The sequence below is a fragment of the Pteropus alecto genome, unplaced genomic scaffold (genome assembly GCF_000325575.1).
Source record: "Pteropus alecto unplaced genomic scaffold, ASM32557v1 scaffold3, whole genome shotgun sequence".
Lineage (NCBI taxonomy): Eukaryota > Metazoa > Chordata > Mammalia > Chiroptera > Pteropodidae > Pteropus > Pteropus alecto.
In genome coordinates this window covers 56,206,991-56,228,011 of record NW_006442484.1, presented here as the reverse complement: position 1 = coordinate 56,228,011, position 21,021 = coordinate 56,206,991, and the positions used below count along the sequence as shown (strand labels likewise).

General features: G+C 35.6%; 1 protein-coding gene across 5 annotated transcripts in view; it reads right to left on the bottom strand.

Moving 5' to 3' along the window:
• Positions 1 to 12,995: 12,995 nt before the first annotated feature.
• NAB1 (NGFI-A binding protein 1) overlaps positions 12,996 to 21,021 on the bottom strand; it is a 39,182-nt gene continuing 31,156 nt past the window's right edge. For 4 of the 5 annotated variants that reach the window (XM_015596679.1, XM_025039370.1, XM_006921293.2 and 1 more), the window contains 4 exons: positions 20,998 to 21,021; positions 19,213 to 19,375; positions 17,075 to 17,191; positions 12,996 to 15,501 (listed from right to left, as the gene is read on the bottom strand). The exon at positions 20,998 to 21,021 is cut by the window's right edge and continues 57 nt beyond it. In XM_015596679.1, the coding sequence (XP_015452165.1) occupies positions 15,413 to 15,501; positions 17,075 to 17,191; positions 19,213 to 19,375; positions 20,998 to 21,021 (393 nt within the window). In that variant the 3' untranslated portion in view covers positions 12,996 to 15,412. The remainder of the gene's footprint in view (positions 15,502 to 17,074; positions 17,192 to 19,212; positions 19,376 to 20,997) is intronic. The other variant, XM_025039371.1, reaches the window with a different exon arrangement.

The following is a 21,021-nucleotide window of genomic DNA, read 5'->3' as shown; positions in this document are numbered from 1 at the left end:
CCTGAAGCAGCCGACCGCCTCCGAGGCATCATGATAAAAAGGGCTCACAGTGGCCCTTTGACTCACAGTAAAATCACATATCCATCACCAAAAGCTAAATGTTGGGCATGGAAGCTACTCCACTCTACCCCTTCTCTCTGTTCTGTCTTCGCCTTCCAGTTCTCCTCCACTTATTGGACAGAGGTAGATTTGCCCATTTGTGGTATAAGAAAACATTCAACTGGTGAATGAAGAGGGAGCAGGAAAAGCATCTCATCACAATGCAGCACCCCAAGGATGCAGATGACTTCCTGGAATTCTTTCCTCTTGGCTCTTGTCTGCTTATAGAGCCTGGAAGCAGGTGGCAGAAATGAAGTTTGGGGAAACAGAGCCAGTTCAAGGCACTTTTTGATAAGCCCTGAAAGAAATGTCTGATCCTTGTTCATTTATTGTTTATTGTGTGATCCTTGACACTTTGCCCTGAGCTTTGGATTCCAGGAAAACTTCACATGAACATTGTGTTGTCACGTTCAAGGCTCACATGAGAATATATATAAAGGCCCTAATACGAAGGAAACCATCGACAAAAGGAAAAGACAACTTACTGCATGGGAAAAGATATTTGCAAATGATATATTCGATACAGGGTTAGTATCCAAAATATATGAAGAACTTATACAACTCAACACCAAAAAAACAAACGATATGATTTAAAAATGGGTGAAGGACCTGAGTAGACATTTCTCCAAAGAAGACATACAGATAGCAACAGACATATGAAAAGATGCTCAACATCACTAATTATCAGGGAAATGAAAATAAAAACCACAATGAGTTATCACCTCACACCTATCAGAATGGCTATTATCAAAAAGTCAAGAAATAATAAGTGTTGGTGAGGATGTAGAGAAAAGAGAACCTTTGTGCACTGTTGGTGGGATTGTAAATCGGTGCAGCCACTATTGAAAACAATATGGAGATTTCTCAAAACAATTTAAAAAAAGAAGTACCATATGACCCAGTAATTCCACTTCTGGGTATTTACCCAAAGAAAACTAGAGCACTAATTCAAAAATATATATGCACCCCTATGTTCACTGCAGCATTATTTACAATAGCCAAGATATGAAGCAACCTAGGTGTCCATCAATTGATGAATAAAGAAGTAGCATGTTTGTGTGTGTGTGTGTGTGTGTGTGTGTAACGAAATATTACTTGGCAATAAAAAAAAAAAGACTGAAATTCTGCCATTTGTGACAGCACAGATGGACCCAGAGGGTATTATGCTAAGTGAAATAAGTCAGACAGAGAAAGACAAATACCATATTATTTTACTTATACATGGAATCTAAAAAACAAAACAAATGAACAAACAAAACAAAACAGAAACAGATTCATAGATACAAAGAACAAGCCGATGGTTGACAAAGGAGAGGGAAGTGGTGGATGGATGAAAAGGGTGAAGGAGAATAAGAGGTAAAAACTTCTAGTTATAAAATAAATAAACCATAAGGATATAGTGTACAGCACAGGGAATATAGTCAATAATATCGTAATAGCTTTGTGTACAGTGACTAGACATCATATTGGTCTAATCACTATGTTGTGCATCTGAAACTAATAGAATATGGTATGTCAACTATATTTTAATAAAAAATTTTAATTAAAATAAAAGAACTACTGCTTTAGGTAAAGCCTAGCTTTCTAGCTTTGCCCACCTGCGGATATGTTGCACTGATAATAGCTATTAATTCTGCAAGCTTGTCCGCTCTTACAAATCACCACAGTGGACTTCAAGCATTTTTTCTTCCAGCCTCCTCTTCAACTGCTCACCAATTTCCAGTTGGAGAGAGAGCCTAGTTCTGCATTTATTTTCAGGACATTAGTGACTGGCTTACTCTGAATCTGTAGAATAATCAAGTTCTTCCTAAAGTTTACCGGCTTTGTTCACTCTCCCAGATACTTTGGTGATCCTTTCAGGCAACTTTTAACCCCTGCTTCTGTCTCTCTGGAAAAGTCTCTCTGAATGTCCTCATTAGTAATAAGACTAACATCTAATAACCAGGAAAGCCAATTTGCAATATTCACTATCTCCATACTTCCTACTCACAATCATTCTAGACAGTACTAATCAATCTGGCACCATATTCTCCTTAGCATTCTCCTCAAGGCAGTGCTCCAAGTGGCCACTATCAACCAATTAGAATTGGCATTGAAAATGAAATCTGTCAGTCTTAAACTCACAATGAAAATGGTTGTAATATTATCCATTAAGAGAAAAGGTAGAGCATCATCCTCACTAGCTCAGATCTTATTTTTACATCAACCTTGTAAGGGGGCCCTCAAAACAGATGGATAACATGCCCTTGATAACTTGAGTTTAGATGTGTTGCCACTAGTGACTGTTCCCCACCACCCAGGTCATTCACTAATCTTGCAATAACACTGGCCTTCATTTTACTTGATTAAACTTTTTGGACTCCGTTTGTAACATAATGATGGAGTTTTACTCTGTGTTAAGCTGTAGTTTGCATGTTGTTTAGAGGCGAATATGCCCCTTTCCCCACCCAATTCATATGCTGAATCCCTAACTCCCAAGTGATGGTGTTTGGAGATGGGGCCTTTGAGTGTAATTAGGTTTAGATGAGGTTGTGAAGGTAGGGCCCCATGATGAGATTAGTGGCCTTCTAAGAAGAGGAAGACAGAGAGCCCTCTCTCCATGTGCATGCAGCAAGGGAAGGCCATGTGAGCACATTGAGAGCGGTAGCAGTTTGCAACTCTGGGAGTGGGCTCTCACCAGATGTAGAATCTGCTGGCATCTTGATTTGGACTTCCAGCCTCTAGAACTGTGAGAAATAAATGTTCGTTGCTTAAGCCACCCAGTCTATGGCATTTTGTGATTACTGCCCAAACTAAGATATTTATGCCCACTTACACAATATTTGAGAATGAGATAAGACCTTTAGAAAAAAAATAGAATTTAACAAATTTAGGGTGAAGGAAGCTTTTATCCATCCTTTTTATTCATTTCTTTTCTATACATCTCTTTCTGGTCTTTCTTTAACAGAAGAGTCATGATTAAATTCTAAATTCTTATATATTAAGAGGTGAAAGGGGGGACATTCTGTATTCATAATATTCATAATATAGTCAGCTTTTAAAAAATATGCATAAGAAAAAAATATGAAATTTAAAGGTCACACCAACATGCAAGCAGTTGCTTTCTTAGGTGGTGGGTTTAGAATTGATTTTCTTTATTTCTAGTTTCTACATTTTAAAAATATAATGTAGATATATTATTTTGTAATGAAAAATTTGATAATTCATGTTTTGAAATGTCAGAAGATTAAATTAATAAAATTAGTTTTATCTTTTAAAAGGAGACAGATTACACTGATAAAAGAAAACAAATTACTTTTTTATAGCTGTGCTATCTTTGAAGGGTTTTTATAAAATACTCTCTGGGTGACATTGAGACACAGGAATACTGAATTTCAACTTATAAGGAATTAATAGGTTAGTTGGGTAGGGGTTCATTATAAGAATCCTGAAGACGTTACTGAAGAGCTTAAAAAATAAGTAAATAAAAAAAAGATTTTCTCTTAAAATAACATAAGTATAAATGTTGAAGAAACAACTGTTTCTCCTATAATTCTTTATTGACTTTTTAGTGAGTCAGGACCGGTTTGAATCCTTGCTTAACCTCTGTCTGCTCTATTTCACTACAGGAAGATTATACCCACTCTGGACTTCCATGTCCTCATCTCTAAAATAATCTCTATCTTGCAAGCCTGTTGCACTTGGTGGAAAGAAATATGTATAAAAGCATCAACTGTCTTATATAAAAAATATGCCTGAATATAGTTCATTACAGTTGAGATTCTGAGATCATAATCTAATATTCTTCTAATTTTCTAGCACAGTTCACTGATATAAAACCCTTTTAGCACATACCATACAGACTTGTATGCTGTACTTCCACACCAAATATTTAAGCCATCAGAATTGTATCGACACATTTCTCCAAGAAATGTACAGTACTCTAGGTTGCAAAAACAGGTCATTGAAGGAAATAGCATTTACATATGAAGTAGTTGGTGAAAATATTACTTCTGAGAACCCTACCTTCAGTGTAATCAAATTTTTAGTATAGGAAAGATTAGCTTCTCTATAGCACCAGATGAAACAAGCCAGGAGGCTCCTCCCCATTCTGGGCCACCTCCAAAGTACCCTGGGGAATCTTCTTGCCCAACTCTTGCCCAGTGTTAGCAACTCCTGCCCAGGCTCTCAGCAGCCCCAGCATTCCCTTCGCTCACGATTTCTCATAGTTCCTATGTTCGTTTCTCTCTGGTTGATATTATTATTCCAAAGATACCTTATAGGATAGTTGGAACCAGATAATTTCTGAGTTGGTTTTCACCTCTAAGACTTGATAATTCCAAAACACAAATTTTTTAAAAAGTTAACTTGAGAAAAGTGTGGTTGATTAAAATAGCTGGAGAAATGAACAGGTCTCATCTAAACTGGATGATAAAGTCCTTGAGGGTATGTCTTTCCAAATACACTTCTTGTCACTTTCTGTATTTTTGAAATGAAAAGTATTAAATTCAAAGCAAAGAAATGTAAATGAAAATATCTATTTTGCTACAGTGCAAAAATTGTACTCTTATGGAAAGCTCACATTATCAAAAAAATTGTTATAAACATAATTGTTTCCGTGGGAGATGGAGGATCTCATACACAATTCTTATCACCTTCATTGTTATTACAAACAAAACGCAAAATTGGTATGAGCTAAATAAAAGAAACCAAAATTGAATGAGCAGCCAGCCACACAAAGCAAAGCAGTGATGTATTCCTAGCCTGTGTGGGCCATACAGCATTTTCATTTTTCTTATTTTGGTACTTGTTCATTGTAATTGTTATAATCAAGAGAAATCTGTGTCATGCAAACCATGTTCTCTAATTAATCGATTGTCTTTCAAGCAATTCCTGTTAAGAAAACTTGCTCTGAGGAAGAAATAGCTGTACTTAACATTCATGATGGAGGTGTGGTCCATCTCATTTCAGATCTTAATAAGGGAACCAGCCTATCCTCCCAAGCCCTTCTGAATCCCTGATTTTGACTCTTGTCCTTTGTTCCATACCTTCATCCTCTGTCTCCCCACCAGACTGGCATCTTAATTTCAGATTTAGCATCTCAGAAAACATGTCAGGACACTGAGTTCTCAAATACTACCACCTGGCCTCAACCATCCCAAGCATAGATAAGAAGAGATGCTCTGTCCCAGAGCACTGGCCACAGCATGTGAGATTTACCAGCCTTTGCCCACTTCTCACCTCTTAGGGGAGGGATACTGTATAGGTGTGACTAGTATGTAAGGAACATCCACAAGAACTCTCAATTCTTTTTCAGCCTAATCTGTGGATACTCATTGACATGGATGATCAAAGCAAGATAGATTCTTGTCCCTCTGGGAAGTTTGATCCAACCTAGTTTGGGGGGAAAAAAAAAAGTTTGCAATAGACTAGGATTTCTTCCCATCTGGTGATTCTATATCCTGTTCTTATCAGCGCGTCAACTATAGAACTAAGTTATTTTGGGCAAGAGTTTGTAGTTTATAGCTCAATTCCTTCAGTGTGAACAGGCACTACTATTTATAGTTATCTTGTTTTATTGCTTTAATTTATGTATTTGAAAGAATCTGCTCTAATTGTGAGTGATTGTCGAGAGGGAAATGTGCTCTCATGCACCTCAAGGAATTTGTTTGTGGGCCTATGATTTTAAGTAGTCCATTTATTCCCCAGTGGGTAGGAAATCAATTTTATTGATCTCCAAACATATATAACCATCATAAATAATAAAGTTAAGAATTAAGTGGTAGTTACCTCTTCTCCAGAGCTGACTGCATATTTTACATTTGTTTTACTAGTTTTTCTTTTCTATCTATAAACAGTTACCTGTGTTTCTACTATATACTTCTAACGGTATTTCTACTGTAACATAATACAAAGAGGGACTTTGACAGTCTCTATGGATTACTTTTTTTTTAATGGCACTGATGGTGAGACACAGGTCTCAAGCAACACATATAAGACATAAGAAATGGTAAGGCTGAATTTCTGCTAGCTGCAAACAGACTTAAAAAGCATAATATATCCAAGCAAAGCTCATAGATCCTCTCAAGTACTTGATATGTATCTTTCTAATCCAGCCGCCTTCTCATTGACATAGTTATATTTCTTAACCAAAAGTTAAAGGAGAATATTCTTCTCAAAAATTAGAAATGCATTTTCGTTGCTAATATAATAAAGTTAGAAATTCCTAACTGGATTCTTTACCCATGCGGTTACCTTAACAATGCCATATTTTCTAACATTCTAAGTCTTTATGTGTTATTTCATCTGACCCTAATACCATTAACCATGTAACAAAATCTTACATTGAAGAAAACTTTTCTGATGAAAATCAACCTTCCCCAGTTAAAATTGACACCTCTCCACCCTACTTGCAACCTTTTAAAGTAGTTATTTAATTGTGTATGTTGTGATTAGTTGCTGATGTACTTTTATTAGCCATTAGTGTCTACATTCCCGGAATTCAGATTGTCTCATTTATCTGTGTATATCCCACAAAGTCCACATGTATCTTCTGCATATAAGTTGTGAAGGACAAGTTATGTAATTGCCATATGAGCTTAATACTGAGAGGTGGGAGAAACTAGAATATCTCCCTCATTGTCCCAGTTCTGTCAAGAGGACCCTTGGGATCTAAAGAATCTGATGGAAGCCTGAACCACCCCTTTTGGACAGCTGGTATGGTGGCTCAAGTCTTCAAGCCAATTCAATAAAGAAACAAGTGTTTTTTGGCATAAAAAACAATAGGTCCCATTTTTTTGTTTTTTGTTTTTGTTTTTTGTTTTTGGAAAATAATAAGAAAAAAGCCATGCTAACAGGGGAGCTATTCTTTTCTTGATAAGAATTTAGACTGTATTGTCTTAGACAAAAAGTAATGCTTGCATTGGTGGGATGGGATTACTTGCTAGGTACCAGTAGGGAAATCTATTTCAGTTTTCATGGTTAGGACACTGAACTCGGATCAGAGCATCCACTTTCTCCCTCATTTAGGAGTCTAGAACCTGTCCCTTTTCTCAAGCTGACTGCATCAGCATCAGTGCTCCCCAAAATACCTTGCCAAAGCCTGAGGACCTCAAGTTTTCAAGATCCAAAAAGGTTTCTCTGGACAGAGCTTCCTCCTCTTTCTCCTGTGGAAGGAATTTCCCCAGAGAGAAGATGGGCCCTTTAAAGGTGGGTAGGGGAAGATGGAAGGAAAAAAAGGACAGAAGGAGGATCTACAGAAGACATTTTCCCTTTAAAGGACATGCTAGGAAGGGCCTTTCCTTGGATGAGACAAAGGAAAGGCTTGGATAGAGCCTCTCACACTGCCCTACTGTCCTTTGGTACTCCAATGGGGGAAAAAAAACCCACCACCACAATTCACATACTTTGACTAGGTTCTATTTTGTTTAGTCAGGTAGACACTGGCAGACCAAGGGTTCAGGCAGAGACTGCTGGAGTGGACTTTGCCCCCAAGTGGATTACAAGGAGTGGTCATACCTGGTTAATGGCAGTGATGAGACTTGCTGTCCACAGAAGCAAGGAGAACTTCTGTAAGAGGCACAGAGGCACAGAGGCACAGAGATTGTCACACTGAATTCCTGGATGATTGTGTCCATGTTAGCAGAGAACATCCTAACAATGAACAGGAGTGGCCTCATTCTCTGGTGAGAAGCGATAGGGACTCTAATAAGGGAAATTTTCCTTTGGAATCCCATTGTTGGGGGCTTAAGGTGGGTGAGTAGAGATTTAGGGTGCCATAGGCGGACTCTTTGCTGAAATAAATCATTTGCATAGGGAAAAAACACAAAAAATATGTATATGGAGGCCATATAGAAGAGAGCATTAAAGGCTATCTGATCTGGCTTTTCCAGCTGGCAAATGGCAGTGTTGCTCTTCAGCTGAATCAAATTTGTCAGAGGATATCGTTGGCTGTACTGTACGGAGCAGGATCCCAGAGACACCTTTTGGGAAGAAGCTCAATCCAAAGCCAAGCAGGTGTCCAAACTCACTATCAATCAGAGGGGGCAATGAGAAATCTGGTGATGGGGTGCAGGACGGGAGGTCTGAAGTGCTGAACAGGAGGGGCCTCTGAGCCAAACCGTGTACTCTGCTTTTCTAGTGAGCCAGGGGCACCGACCTGGATAGGGAGAAAACTCTTCCTGGTACTGATTTGGCCTGAAAAAATGCTTGCCTAGGGAATTCGGATTTTATTCTATTAGCAATGGAGAGTCATGGAAATTGTTTATTGTGTTATGTTTGCTTTTCTTAAGTTGGGCAAGGAATAAGAAAAGCACTATTGAGGGGAATTACTCTGGAAACAATATACAGAATGAATTGGAGGATAGGAAGAATAAAGGTTGAAATTACATGAGCTAGGGACTGAACTAAAGTGTGACTAGGTAGAAATGGATGTATGTGTGAGATGATACAAATGAAGAATCAACAGGACTTGGTATCGGTATCTGACTGAATATGAAAAATAGAGAACAAGAAGTTTCAAAGATGACTCAGGTTTCGAATCTAAGTGAAGAGAAAAATGTTGGCACCAATCAGGAGTAAGAGTAGTTGGCCATGTAATTGTCTCCTCTTCAAGTTTTCCCTGAGCATACATTGGTGCAAACAGCACAATTTATGGAAGTTGATAAGCTAAAAATACTTGCATCAGGTAATATGAGCAGGGTAAGAGAAAGAATGAAACTTTTTCCTAATTGGAAAATTCTTCCAACTAGATAGGAAGATAATATAAGCTCTGTTGAAAAAGCTTATTACTCACATGGGGCAGATCAGGTAAGGATCCTCAAACTCCTGAGTCCAAGAGGCCCCCTTCTGTTGAATGGGCCAAGATGATATTTTGTGCTAGCTGCTATCAGTGGAAGGGAATCTACAGGTAGCAAAGCAACAAAGCATAGGTAATTGCAGATCCTTGGCATGAAGGACCAGGGTAAGTATGTGCTCACTCTGGTGATGACCCATGGTCTTCGGGCCTGGCTGGGCTCTCCCATGTGGCTCTCAGCCCTAGTGAAAAGGGTACTCACAGTCTCTCTAGGCCAACTCTGCCTCCATCCAAGGTCCTGGTCACTTATCCCAGAATCACTGACCTTACCTTCTTTCTCCCTGGGGAAGGACAGTTACAATCACAGACTTCTTCCAGCCTCTTCAGTGTATTATTTTTTAAGACACGGATTCTATGCCCTGCTTCCTTTAAAACCTTTCTTTTCAATTTTTTCAATCCTTTTTTCCTGTTAAAAACCTACCTCATTCAAATAAAAAGCTTTGGCTTCTATGCATGTCTGAGGGCAGGGAATACATAGGAAATATCTGTCCTTCCTCTCAGTTTGGATCTGAACCCTAAACCTGGCAATGCTAAATTTTTTCAAAGTGTAAAAAATCCTTTTAATATTCTAAGGATTGGAGTTCAGTACCTGGCTATATCTGCTGTATTTGTCTCATTATACAAGTTGTCTTATTGTCTTCTCATCAGTAAAAATTAGAAAGATGTGGTCTAATTTGAGAGCTGATGCGTGCTAAAGAAATTCACTTGATCAATATATGGGCATGTTCTTTCTGATGAGTCAACTGGCTGGATTCAGAAAGGAAAAGTTAAAAGGACCTAGTCCATTTTAACTGTTGATGGAAAACATCCTTACAGTATATTGTCAGGGACTTAAGGGTGGAATGTGTGGACAGTTGACCCTTAAACATGGGGGTTAGGGGTGCTGACCCTACCTCACAGTCAAAAACCCACATATAACTTTTATAAACCCTCAAAAACTCAACTACCCAGGGCCTACTGTTGACCAGAAGTCTTGCTGACAACATAAGTCGATTAACACCCATTTTGTGTTACACATGTACTGCATTCTTACAATAAAGCTAGAGAAAATGTTAAGAAAATCACAATGAAAACATATTTACAGTATATAAACAAAATCTGCATATAATTGGACCCATGTAGTTCCAACCTGTGTTGTTCAAGGGTCAGCTTATACCCGTTTTGGAAACAACTAAAACGATGACATCTGGCAGGCCTACAGTATGAGAATATGATACTGAAGAAACCAGTCTTCTGGGAAGGATAATAAATAGCAGGGTACAGGGCTAGACCACAGATGTTTGGTTTAACAGTTCACAGTTGGGGATGGTAGGTAGTCTCAGAAAATTATAAAATGCCACTGCTGAGCCAGTTACCGGTAAGGTTCCACCTACGTATGCACTACTTAAATATCTTCCTACATACTCGAGCCTAAGTGACCTGTCAGCAGAGGGTATCTGTGACAGTTATAAGAGAATGGCCTTACTTGCTTAGGATTGTGTGTGGGTGTTGAACATGGCACTTCAACATAAATTTATGAGGCGCAAACTTTTAATGCAAAGATGACTCATAAGGTTTCAGTATGTGCAAATATGAAGCACAATCTAACTTATACTGTCACTGGTGCTCACCCACAGCGAAACTAATCTGGGTTGGTTACCAGATTGTTTGGACTGTTAGGAAATTCACAAAATTTGCGACTCTTAATAAGTTGATGAGAAAAATTCTTAGGTCGATGTTAACATTGTGTAGCACTACGTTCTTGAAGCAGTGTTATATGTACGTAACCTGCATTCTGCGGCATTATGTTTGATGGCAGCATTCAATTAACTTTCTCTGAGACTGAAAAATTCTTTAGACAATATGGAAGAACTTAGATGGCAATTGTATAATGAAGTAAAAAAATTAAAGAGGCACTTTCTCACTTGAAGTGTCATTAATCAGGCAAAAAAACAAAAAAGGATCATAAACATTTCATATGGGTGTTGAAATAAAAGTATTTTATGATTCATTTCTAATGTTCTTTGAGAGTTTTATTCAATTGCTATAAAAGTGTCACAAAAATTTCCTTTAACTGAAGATGAACTGGTAAAGATGAGACCTTTAACATCATGAAAGTAATACTTTGGGAGTAGATCATTTAGCTGTTTGAAAAATAACCTTGGCAATTGTGACCAAAGAGATACAACCAGAAGACCCAGGACTCAACAGGATATTGTTTTAATACTTAAAAATTTTATGGCTCTTAAAAGACAGGAAGAATATGAAAGAATAAAGATAAAGGAGCTGAATTAACCAGTTTTAAAAATGGAACCAATCATTATTCATAGTTCCCTCAAAAGTGGTTAAAATTTGCTAAACTTATATAGATAAGAAAAGAATATCCGACTAGCTTTTTCTGAATAAAAAAATAAAAATACCTTTGAGGTGATTAAAAAAATATTTTTTCATAGGTAACTAGAAACAGAAGCCAAAGAGGTTTTAAAGCTTTAAGGAAAACATTGTCAAAAAGATAAAAAAAAAAAAGAAAAAAAAAATGGAAATTCTAGTCCTACCATTTAGCTTTTGATCACTTCTTTGTAAAATAAGACTCATCTTACAGGGTGCTATGGTTAACAGTAAGGTTTGTGAGATTAAACATACTTACAATAAAAACAAAATTTCTGGACACATGATCATTCTTTTAACTTTAGAGGCCCCCCTGAAAATTTCAATTATGAGGACACCCACAGGTAATAATGAATACATAAACTTGGCCTCCCTGAAACCCCACCCATGCACGCAGCTGAACCATAAGGTGGTTTTTAGTTAAATAACAGCGACCATATTTGGTCTTATGCTTCGAACTCTTAAAAACACGTTTGCTCAATTCTAACTTCAGCTATTTACTAACTGAATTCATTATCTCCTATAAGATAGACCTAATTTCATTAAAGATTAAAACCTTGGTTCATTTTCTTCTGAAGAGTCAGTGCAGTATTAAGTGAGGTCAGACAAAATGGAAATTGTGTCAATAATACTTAAACGTTTGAGTAGCCAATTGAGCAGACCTTATATGTGGAAATTTTGTGCATGCTTATTTAGGTTTTAAGCCTTAAATACCATACACTATGATTGCAGGAGCTAGTAGCCTCATAATCACCAAATCCTAAATCTCTTACCAAAGTGGTTTTACTAATTAAGGATATGAAAAAGCACATTTTTCCCCCTGCCTTTTGTCAGGGTCAGCAGGACTGTCAAAAATTATTATCCTGATAAGCAGATCTACCTGGTATTCAGCTTTAAAATAAAACTGTAATTTTTTTTTAAAAAAGTGGCCTCAAAGTGAAATGGTCTACCACTATGGCTGTGTATCACATCTTACCGTTTTAACTATTCCAGTCCTGGCTGATCTGAGTGTCACTCACTAAATGTGCTTTCTTTCACCTGTAAAGTACCTATTACCGTAATGCCTACTGAACACAGAATGCACTTAAATATCAGCTTATTCATCACATGTCTGTAACACACAAAAATCTCCATTTTTATCTGAGTGGTATTAGGTTCCCAAAAGACAAGGATCTTGTATTTCTTATATTCACATCTTACATTTCTTCTGTGGCCTCCAGCCTCACCACAGAATCTAGCACAGTGCTGGACACCTTGAAGCTCTTTATTAATCTACCGAGCTTATCAATTAAGACTTCACTGTAAATCTTTTCCTAATATTCTACCACAGGTTGGCTCAATCATATTAACACTTAAAAAATCAGTATATTATATATGTTAAATCCTAATGATCCTTTTATTTTTTTAAACATTTAATCAGTGAGATATGACAGGAGTTTTTAAAATGTCTTTGTAAACCTCTCCTAAACAAACAGTATAAAACAAACTCTTTCTCTGATAGACCAGAGTCAACCTGTTTGACAAATAACTTTCTAGAAATAAAGGTAGCTGACCATGACATTTAGTCTCGACTGAAGAGAGAAGCTCCTGACCCCTAATTCCTAAGCCCAGACCAAAAAATCAGAGAAGGCAGGCAGAGTAGCTAATATTACCTCCTGCAGAAAGTACTATGCAGAAAGTTCTACAAACATAAACGTGTGAGGCACAGAAAATCTTTATTGCCACAGGAAGCAAGTGCACTCATCCCACCTCACCAACAGCTTTGAGAGTCACAGAAACGTAGACTTCACATAATAAAGTACAACACAGACTGAGGGGAAAATGGTCCCTTGGACTATATTGGTTGTAATACTGAGGTAACCAATCAACTTTGTTCAGTGAAAATACCTCTAACACAATGAAAAAATCAACTACTTATAACATCCAATTCATATATACAATTCAAATAAAAATATATATTATTTGTTTCAATGTATAGCAAGTTTAATACATTAGTGTTTACAAAATAAAAACTGTATTCTACTGAAATTTTTCTTGTGCTTCCCCCTTATCATTAAGCTTGAAAGACCAAAAAAGTACGATACTTAAGGAAACATGTTTATGGATTTAAAGATGCAGTTTTGGGGCCATGAAAGATGGATATATATTAATTGGAAGATTACCACATCTTTAAAAATTGTTGCTTATTAAAATCTACAAACTTGAACTGTAAGACACAATTTTAAAAAAACCCACAAAATTTCTCAAAATAGATTAGAATACAGGAAACGTTTCATGAAACTACTGAGATACTAACCAGTTCTATGGCTAATATTAAAACAACAATCTATTTAAATTGTACTCACACTATTTCTACACACAGTGAACAGTACAACCATAATAATCAACCTCAAGCTAGCAACAGAAATGCAAGGCCCATAAAAAGCTTCTTTAATGGGCAAACACTACGGTACAATTAAAACATTTAGGAAGGGGAAAAAAGCCTTTTAATAGTATAAAAGTTGTTCACTGGTGTTTATACTATAAAGCTACTCTACAAATCAAAATGAAAAAGTAATTATATATGTTACAGTGATCAGAGACTACAGTACAAACATTTCATCTAACGTCTGGCTGATGAATTTTAGTATAACAGATTATGACTTAATATTTTTTACAGTTATGACCTAGAGCAGAACTGAAAACAAAAAAACCCATATATCCAAATCAATATGCTCTTCTCAGCAATATCTGGGTTTAGGTGAATCTGGAGGAAGTAGGTAAAGCTGTCAAATATATTCTCTTAAACTAACAGAAGAAATATAAATTGGTTGTAGTAGTATTTGTTTTTTTTTTACTATGGATTCCGATGTCAAATTTTCATAAGTACACGAGTACATTATTAACATTTAAGCACTCCCATATATATGCATACAGCCCATTAATTAAATAGGGGGAATTAAAATATACTTTTAAGTGAAAATGAATTTTAAGAAAAAACTGCATTCACAAATCTGAAAGGTGTACAAAAATGGAATTATAAAATAAATAATGAATATAAGTATCAACTAAACTTCCACAGAAACACCCCTGCAAATGTGGATGCAATGATTTTCCACACTTATGAAGGTTTGGGTGGGAAGACATCCCCCAGGGAGAACCATCTAATTTCTCTGACTCCAGCACATAGAGAATTTCTAGATGTAAAACAGTGTTTATTATATTACGACTTTTGTTAAGAGTCACTATCTTCATCACATTTAGGGTTAACTTACTATGTCTTAATCTATTTAACAATTCTGAAATAGCAATGTTTAAGTCAAAGCTTTTACACACCAGTTCACTTGTTTCAAGTTCTTTGCCCAAGTAATAGCTTCCTAGTTTTGTTATATCTTAAGTAGATATCATATAATACAATCTGGGTCAATTAGGTAAGAAAGATTTTCTACTGTTTCTCATCTTTTTAACTTTACTCTAGTATTTATTAGTTGTTTACACATGCCTGATTAAGCCAGTGAAATGATATTTTACAACTAGAAATGATACATTTTCTATTAATCAAAATCAGTTTCATCAAATATTAAAATCCACAATATTTTCCTGTTTAAATTGAGTATTTGCTTTCCATTTTTCTAAAGTCATTGCAACCTTGGCAATAACTATATCACTTAAACTTTTTTTATGACTGCAAAGTTTCTAAACTCTAACATAATATTTGTGCTAAATACACTTAAAGTAGACAATGAAATTTCAAGTAAAATAAACTTTATCCACATCTATTGGACCGAACAGGTCCCAACATCTAGATTTTACTTCTATAAGTTACACAAATATGTTGTACATTCTTAAATAATCAAAGCTTACAATATTAATTTGTAAGCTTTTCCACATAAAACGACTTACACAGGAATGTGAATGGATCAATATTTTTGTTACAACATTCTCTCAATTTTTTTCCTTTGTGGCTGTTTCATCTAGAAAGGTTTCCACAGACTACTGTATTAGTCTTTATGCTTTGGCTATGAAATATGTTTGAGCTGAATGAGGCAACATTGGTTATTAAGGCTTATTTCTATGATGGAGCATTATCCTTAAAACTGATGCCATTTCCAGAGAACAGTGGGAGAATCACAGCTATCTTGAATCTTCAGGCTCTGTTTTGATGACTTTCTTTTCTAAAGTGAAAGCTGAGTGAGGATAGTCTTTTAAAATCCCAAGGCTCTCTGCATAAAAATGGAAACCAAGAGTTTAAATCAATGGATCACAAAAAAAACTTTTTAAATTAATGGATCGCAAAAAATCAAACTCAAACAAACTTATAAAACAAACCCCCAAAATCCACAGCAAATAGTATCAACTATTCATGATTCTATAATTCCACAGAAAAACTTTATAGAGCTGTGATAAAGGATTCTGTATTTAAATTCCATCTCCACCAATTACTAGGTATACACCTCTGGGCAAATCACACACCTCTCTAAGCCTTAGTGTCTTTTTCTATAAAATGGGGATGGTATCGACATGGGGTGGCATGAGAGTTAAATCATGAAATGCACATAAAATACTTCGCATACAGAACATATCAGTTTCTATTTAATGCTTGGTTCAATGTGATAAAATATATAAAATAAAACTGGTCACTCATATACAACAAAATTACTAGGTAAAATGTTTACTATTGAATAAAGAAAATGAGACAGAAAAACATCTTCCATGTTTAAACATGGAACTATTCTTTTTTTAAAGTTTCTCTAGCCATGAAATATTAAGGTGGGTGACACAGGAATAAAAGAATGAAAACCCTACTTTAAGGAATCACTCCTTGGAGTTATGTGTGTATAGCTATTTCAACCTCAAACACTATAGAATGGCAATAAAATGTAATACTTAGGTGAAGTACTAATACTGGGGGATACATATACACGCATACATGCACACGTGTGCGTGCACAGAACACTTTAAAACGGATTCTAGGAAGGTAACCGATACTAATAGCTTATCTGAAAGTAGGCAGTTCAATTAATGAATTTACCCTCCCTACACAAAAGTGGATTTTAAATTCAGTCAAAAGGAGTAATAAAAAGAGTAGCTACCATTTATTGAATTCCTATCAGCCAAGCAATTCATATATGCTGTTTTGTTTAATCCTTGTAACTACTCTGTGAGGTTGAAATTATTTCTATTTTGGAGATGAAACAACTGACTTCGAGTGACTCCTAATGTTACCTTAACTCAAAGACTGAATGATACCAGTTTCTTTCAAATGGTGTTGGCCTTTATCACTTTAACCTGGTCTAACTCACCTTACTTGGATAAAAATATGTAAACACCTAACTATAATAAGGAACAGCTTATCCTTTTATGGAGTTCAATTTACTTCTGAAATATAAATATCTCCAAAATGCATCTCTAGTACACAAGATTTTCTCAGCATGACAGCAAACATGTAATCCATCAATTTCATATTATGAAAGGCCAGAAAAAGGCAATTACATAACTTGAGCCAGACATTTATTACTTGGTTTAAAAATTTATAGAAGTCACCATTCCTGTAATAGCTAATCAACAATCTCAACCTTGCTGAGTTCTCTGTCAACTCTCTGGAATACCATGTTCTCAAAAAAACTGCCTATTATTATGGCAATCTACTATTTCCAAGGGGAGAAAAACTAATTAGTGAGCCCTATTAATAATGACCTTTACCTGGGGGCAGAGGGACAGTGAGAGGTAGGAGGATAGAATTTAAAGATGCTTTATTCAAGTGGTTTTCTCTTTAATCATATCCCACATTCTCACCTGATGAGTGGGACTTTGTCTCACTGGAATAAAGTCTACTCAGCTCCCCATCCACTACAAAATGATGGGGTTGTCTGTTCTGCAAATTAGATATTCGGAGATTCAAAGGTCTCTCTCCTAATTGAAAAGAAAAAAAAAGCAGTATGAAAAAAATAAGTTTTCACAAATAGCCTCAACATTCCTTAGGAAAGGAATAAGGAAAGTCAACAGGCACTGAAATTTTTAAATAACAGTTGGAAAAATATTTCATAATTTAGGAAGAAAATGGCAATTCATGTTAGTCCCAAGGTTTGCAATTTGTGCTAGTCCCAAGGTTTACAATTCTGCCAGGACATGAACTAAGCAAAAGACAGATTTCCAGTAAGTAACTGTGGCATATAATACATCCCCTCTGTAAGGCATTTTCTTACTAGTGCAACCATTTTGCCAAGGCATGTCATTAACCACATAATAACAAATAAGAGATGGCTTCAAGCCAAGTGCCTATTACTAACATCAGTAACAGCAACAAAACCTATGGCAAATCCACGAATAAACAAAATTAGCACAGATGTGGTAAAAATGCTTTATACACCAAAGCATATTTTCTGTGATAAACCTAAAATCCATCACACTTAACAAACTGCCACCCCACAAATAATTGCTTTACATATTTCTGGTGTCACAAATTAGTCACCAAATCTTTCACTAATGCCATAGCTTCTTAACTCTTAAGTCTTAACTGTCAAGGATGACTGAAGAAGTTAAACAAGAACTCAACTAAAAAGTTTCTTAACATTTAAAAAAGGAAGAACGTTCTCCTCCAGTACTCTGATCTGCTTACATGTATAATATTTTACTCTCTATAAAAGTATAACAATAATATATTAAGAAAGGTGCCATAAAATTGTTCTTCTTCAAACACTTATTGCTATTTGAAAGTAGAAGACGTATTTCTATACTTCTATACTGTACATCTCCCTCCACTAGAGTGTGAGCTCCAAGTGAGCCTCAGGGATATCTTATTCACCGCTGCATCTTCAATGCCCAGAAGTGTGCCTGGCATGTAAGAGATATTAAAAAAAATTTGCTGAATGAGTAAATGACAATGACTTGAGATTTTCTTTATGTGTGAATAAGAAAAAAATGACATAATTTTTTAAATGGTAAAAATACTCATGAATCATAGCTTTCTAACCCTAAGATTTTAAGAGAACAATTTCCAAAGTGTACATCGCACAAAATATCTTCATAGCAAATGTAGACCAATGTGAAGACTGAAAGTAGGTAAAATTTCTTTGAGTAGCTCTACTCTTATACTTTCTCTTCAAATCTCTGTGCTCTGTCATTAATACTTTAGAAGCTGTTACCATATTCTCTTAGGAACCAAATATAAATTTCAAAGACAAATCTGTTATTGAAGATGAAAAAATAGAAAGTTTTTAAAAAATAGATAAACATCTCCATGGAATCCATTTCTTTGAGAAAAATAATCTGTATGGTCAGCCTGCCATATCTGAGGGTTCCACATCTACAGATTCAGCCAACTATAGTTAAAAAGTATTTGAGAAAAAAGTTACAATGTTGCTGACATGTACTATGTAGTTAGGCCTGGTTACATCTGTGTTGAATATGCATGGACCTTTTTTTCTTGTCATTATTCCCTAAACAATAAACAACTATTTATATAGCGTTTATATTATATTTGGTATCATAAGTCATCTAGAGATGATTTGAAGTATACAGGATGACGTGTGTTGGTTATATGCAAATACTATGCCATTTTATACAAGGGACTTAAGCATCCAGTTTTGTTATCTGTGGGGGGGAGGGGGGATGGGCGGGAACCAATCCCCCCCAGATACCAAGTAACAACTATACTATTTACATCTTCCATTCCCACCCACTCTTTATAAAATACATGTCAACTGTATGTGCTAGCTGTTGTTTAGGGATAGTAAGTTTATAAGAAAAACTTTTAAGTTTGCAGGATAAATTATTTCCCTTTGTGAAAAAGGGACAATTTGAAAATTAATTCTGATAACCTATAAAATGGTCTCTGAAATATATCAAGATTTAAAAATCAGCAAATTTTTGATTCTCTTTGAAGTGTACATAGTAGCTGGCTCTAAAGGTGTAGGTCCTTCTAAGAGATGTACCTTGTCCATCAGAGTTATCAGAAGTCAAGCCATTAGGGCTGTGCTCTTCTGAGCTTTGCCTGTAAAGTCCTGCAGACAGTCTTCTTTCAGCATGCTGCAGTCTCTCATAGCCAGCTTGGGTGCAAAGGAACTCCATCTGCTTTGCCATCACCTTTTCAGGCTGCTAGTAAGTAAAGCAAAAATAAAATCAGTAAGTAAAACATTCTAGAGTTTTTAATGGTTTAAAGATGCCAATTTCAGACTACAGAAAATATATTTAGTATTCATTAAAATTAGTTCACACTTCACATGGTATACACATTCCACAAATATGCTTAGATGTCTATATTATCACGTTAAACCATAAAACGTTGGATTTTGTGCAAAAGAAAAAAAATCTTTCTGCTCAACCTTATAGAGAGAATTCCATTTCAGCTCAAGAGCAAAATCACCTTAGTTTTGTTTTCCAAAGCACTGAGTCCTTTCAAAGATTTTTTTTAAAAGGAACCTCAGAGCAACAGCAACATCTGCTATAAACTGCTTTCAACACATAGGGTGAAATCTTGGCATTTTTATTTTAGGATTTGGCACAATACAGACTCTGACATGATGACAGTATGTTTGGGGGAGAAAAGGTGTAAAATGGCTGTCTAGAAGAAGACGACAAACACACCTCCTACTAAAATTAAACAATGCAAATTATGCAGAAAAACATCAGTGCCAACAGGGATCTTCACCTTCAACGTGGAAAGAAATGGCACTATTTCCAAACCAATCGTAAAAAGACATGTTTTAAAATACACAATTAGTTGGCTAAAATATAAATTTATCTCTGTGTGTTTTATAAGTTCCTTTTCTATGTACTGCCCTAAATTACTTATGTGTGATATTCAAAGCAGTGTACTGGTGAATATTTTAACAAGGAGTAATAGTCAAAATGCAGTCATGAATCACTACAGTGCTGAATAGAAGAATAATACAAGGAAGCTGCTATATAAAATTAGTTATAAACAGTCTCGATTCACAATAGTAAAAATCAATAGGTGAAATATATTAATTCACGGAACTGGATAAAAGTTTATAAGATTTTTCTGAGTGTAACAAATCAGATCTTCAATTCATTTGAACTTGTTACTAATTTGATAAAATTTCAGTAAGTCTTTTGAGGGGGAAATATATTTTTCATCCACTTAACATAAAAAAAACAATTTAGCACTATTAATTTGACCAAAAGCAGTCAGTAGGGAGAAGATCAATGGGAATAAAACTTACAATGCTTTTTAACAGGTGATTTTTGCAGAAATGACTTTTAAATGTTATTTCAGTGTACATGATTAAATACTTTAATAGCAAAAGTACCTAAAGCTACATATTAATGGTTTTTCATTATACATGAATTGAAATGATTTAACAAAAGCTACAATGTTGACTATTAATATTTTAGTGAAAACTAGTACTATTTTATCTCAGAGTTGTATTACACACAGGTCAACATCGCTGTTTTCCTGGTATCAAATTGCTTCTTTTGAGTTTTCTTACACAATCTCTCTTAACTTCCTACAAAATTATAAAGAATACGTAAGTATCACTGCATCAAATTCTGCTTAGAAGATTCTGCTCATAAACAGAATCAAACCAAGTTGTTTTTACTATCCTGTTGATACAGCTATGGATCAGATGACATTTTAAGAACAACCAGAAATACATTCAGTCCTTGGATGCTTAAAACTGAAGCTGATTGAAGCAGCCATTTGTTTTTCAACCTACAAGTATTATTACGAAATATTAACTGGTGGTTTATATTACCTGTGAAGTAAGAGCAGCGAGCTT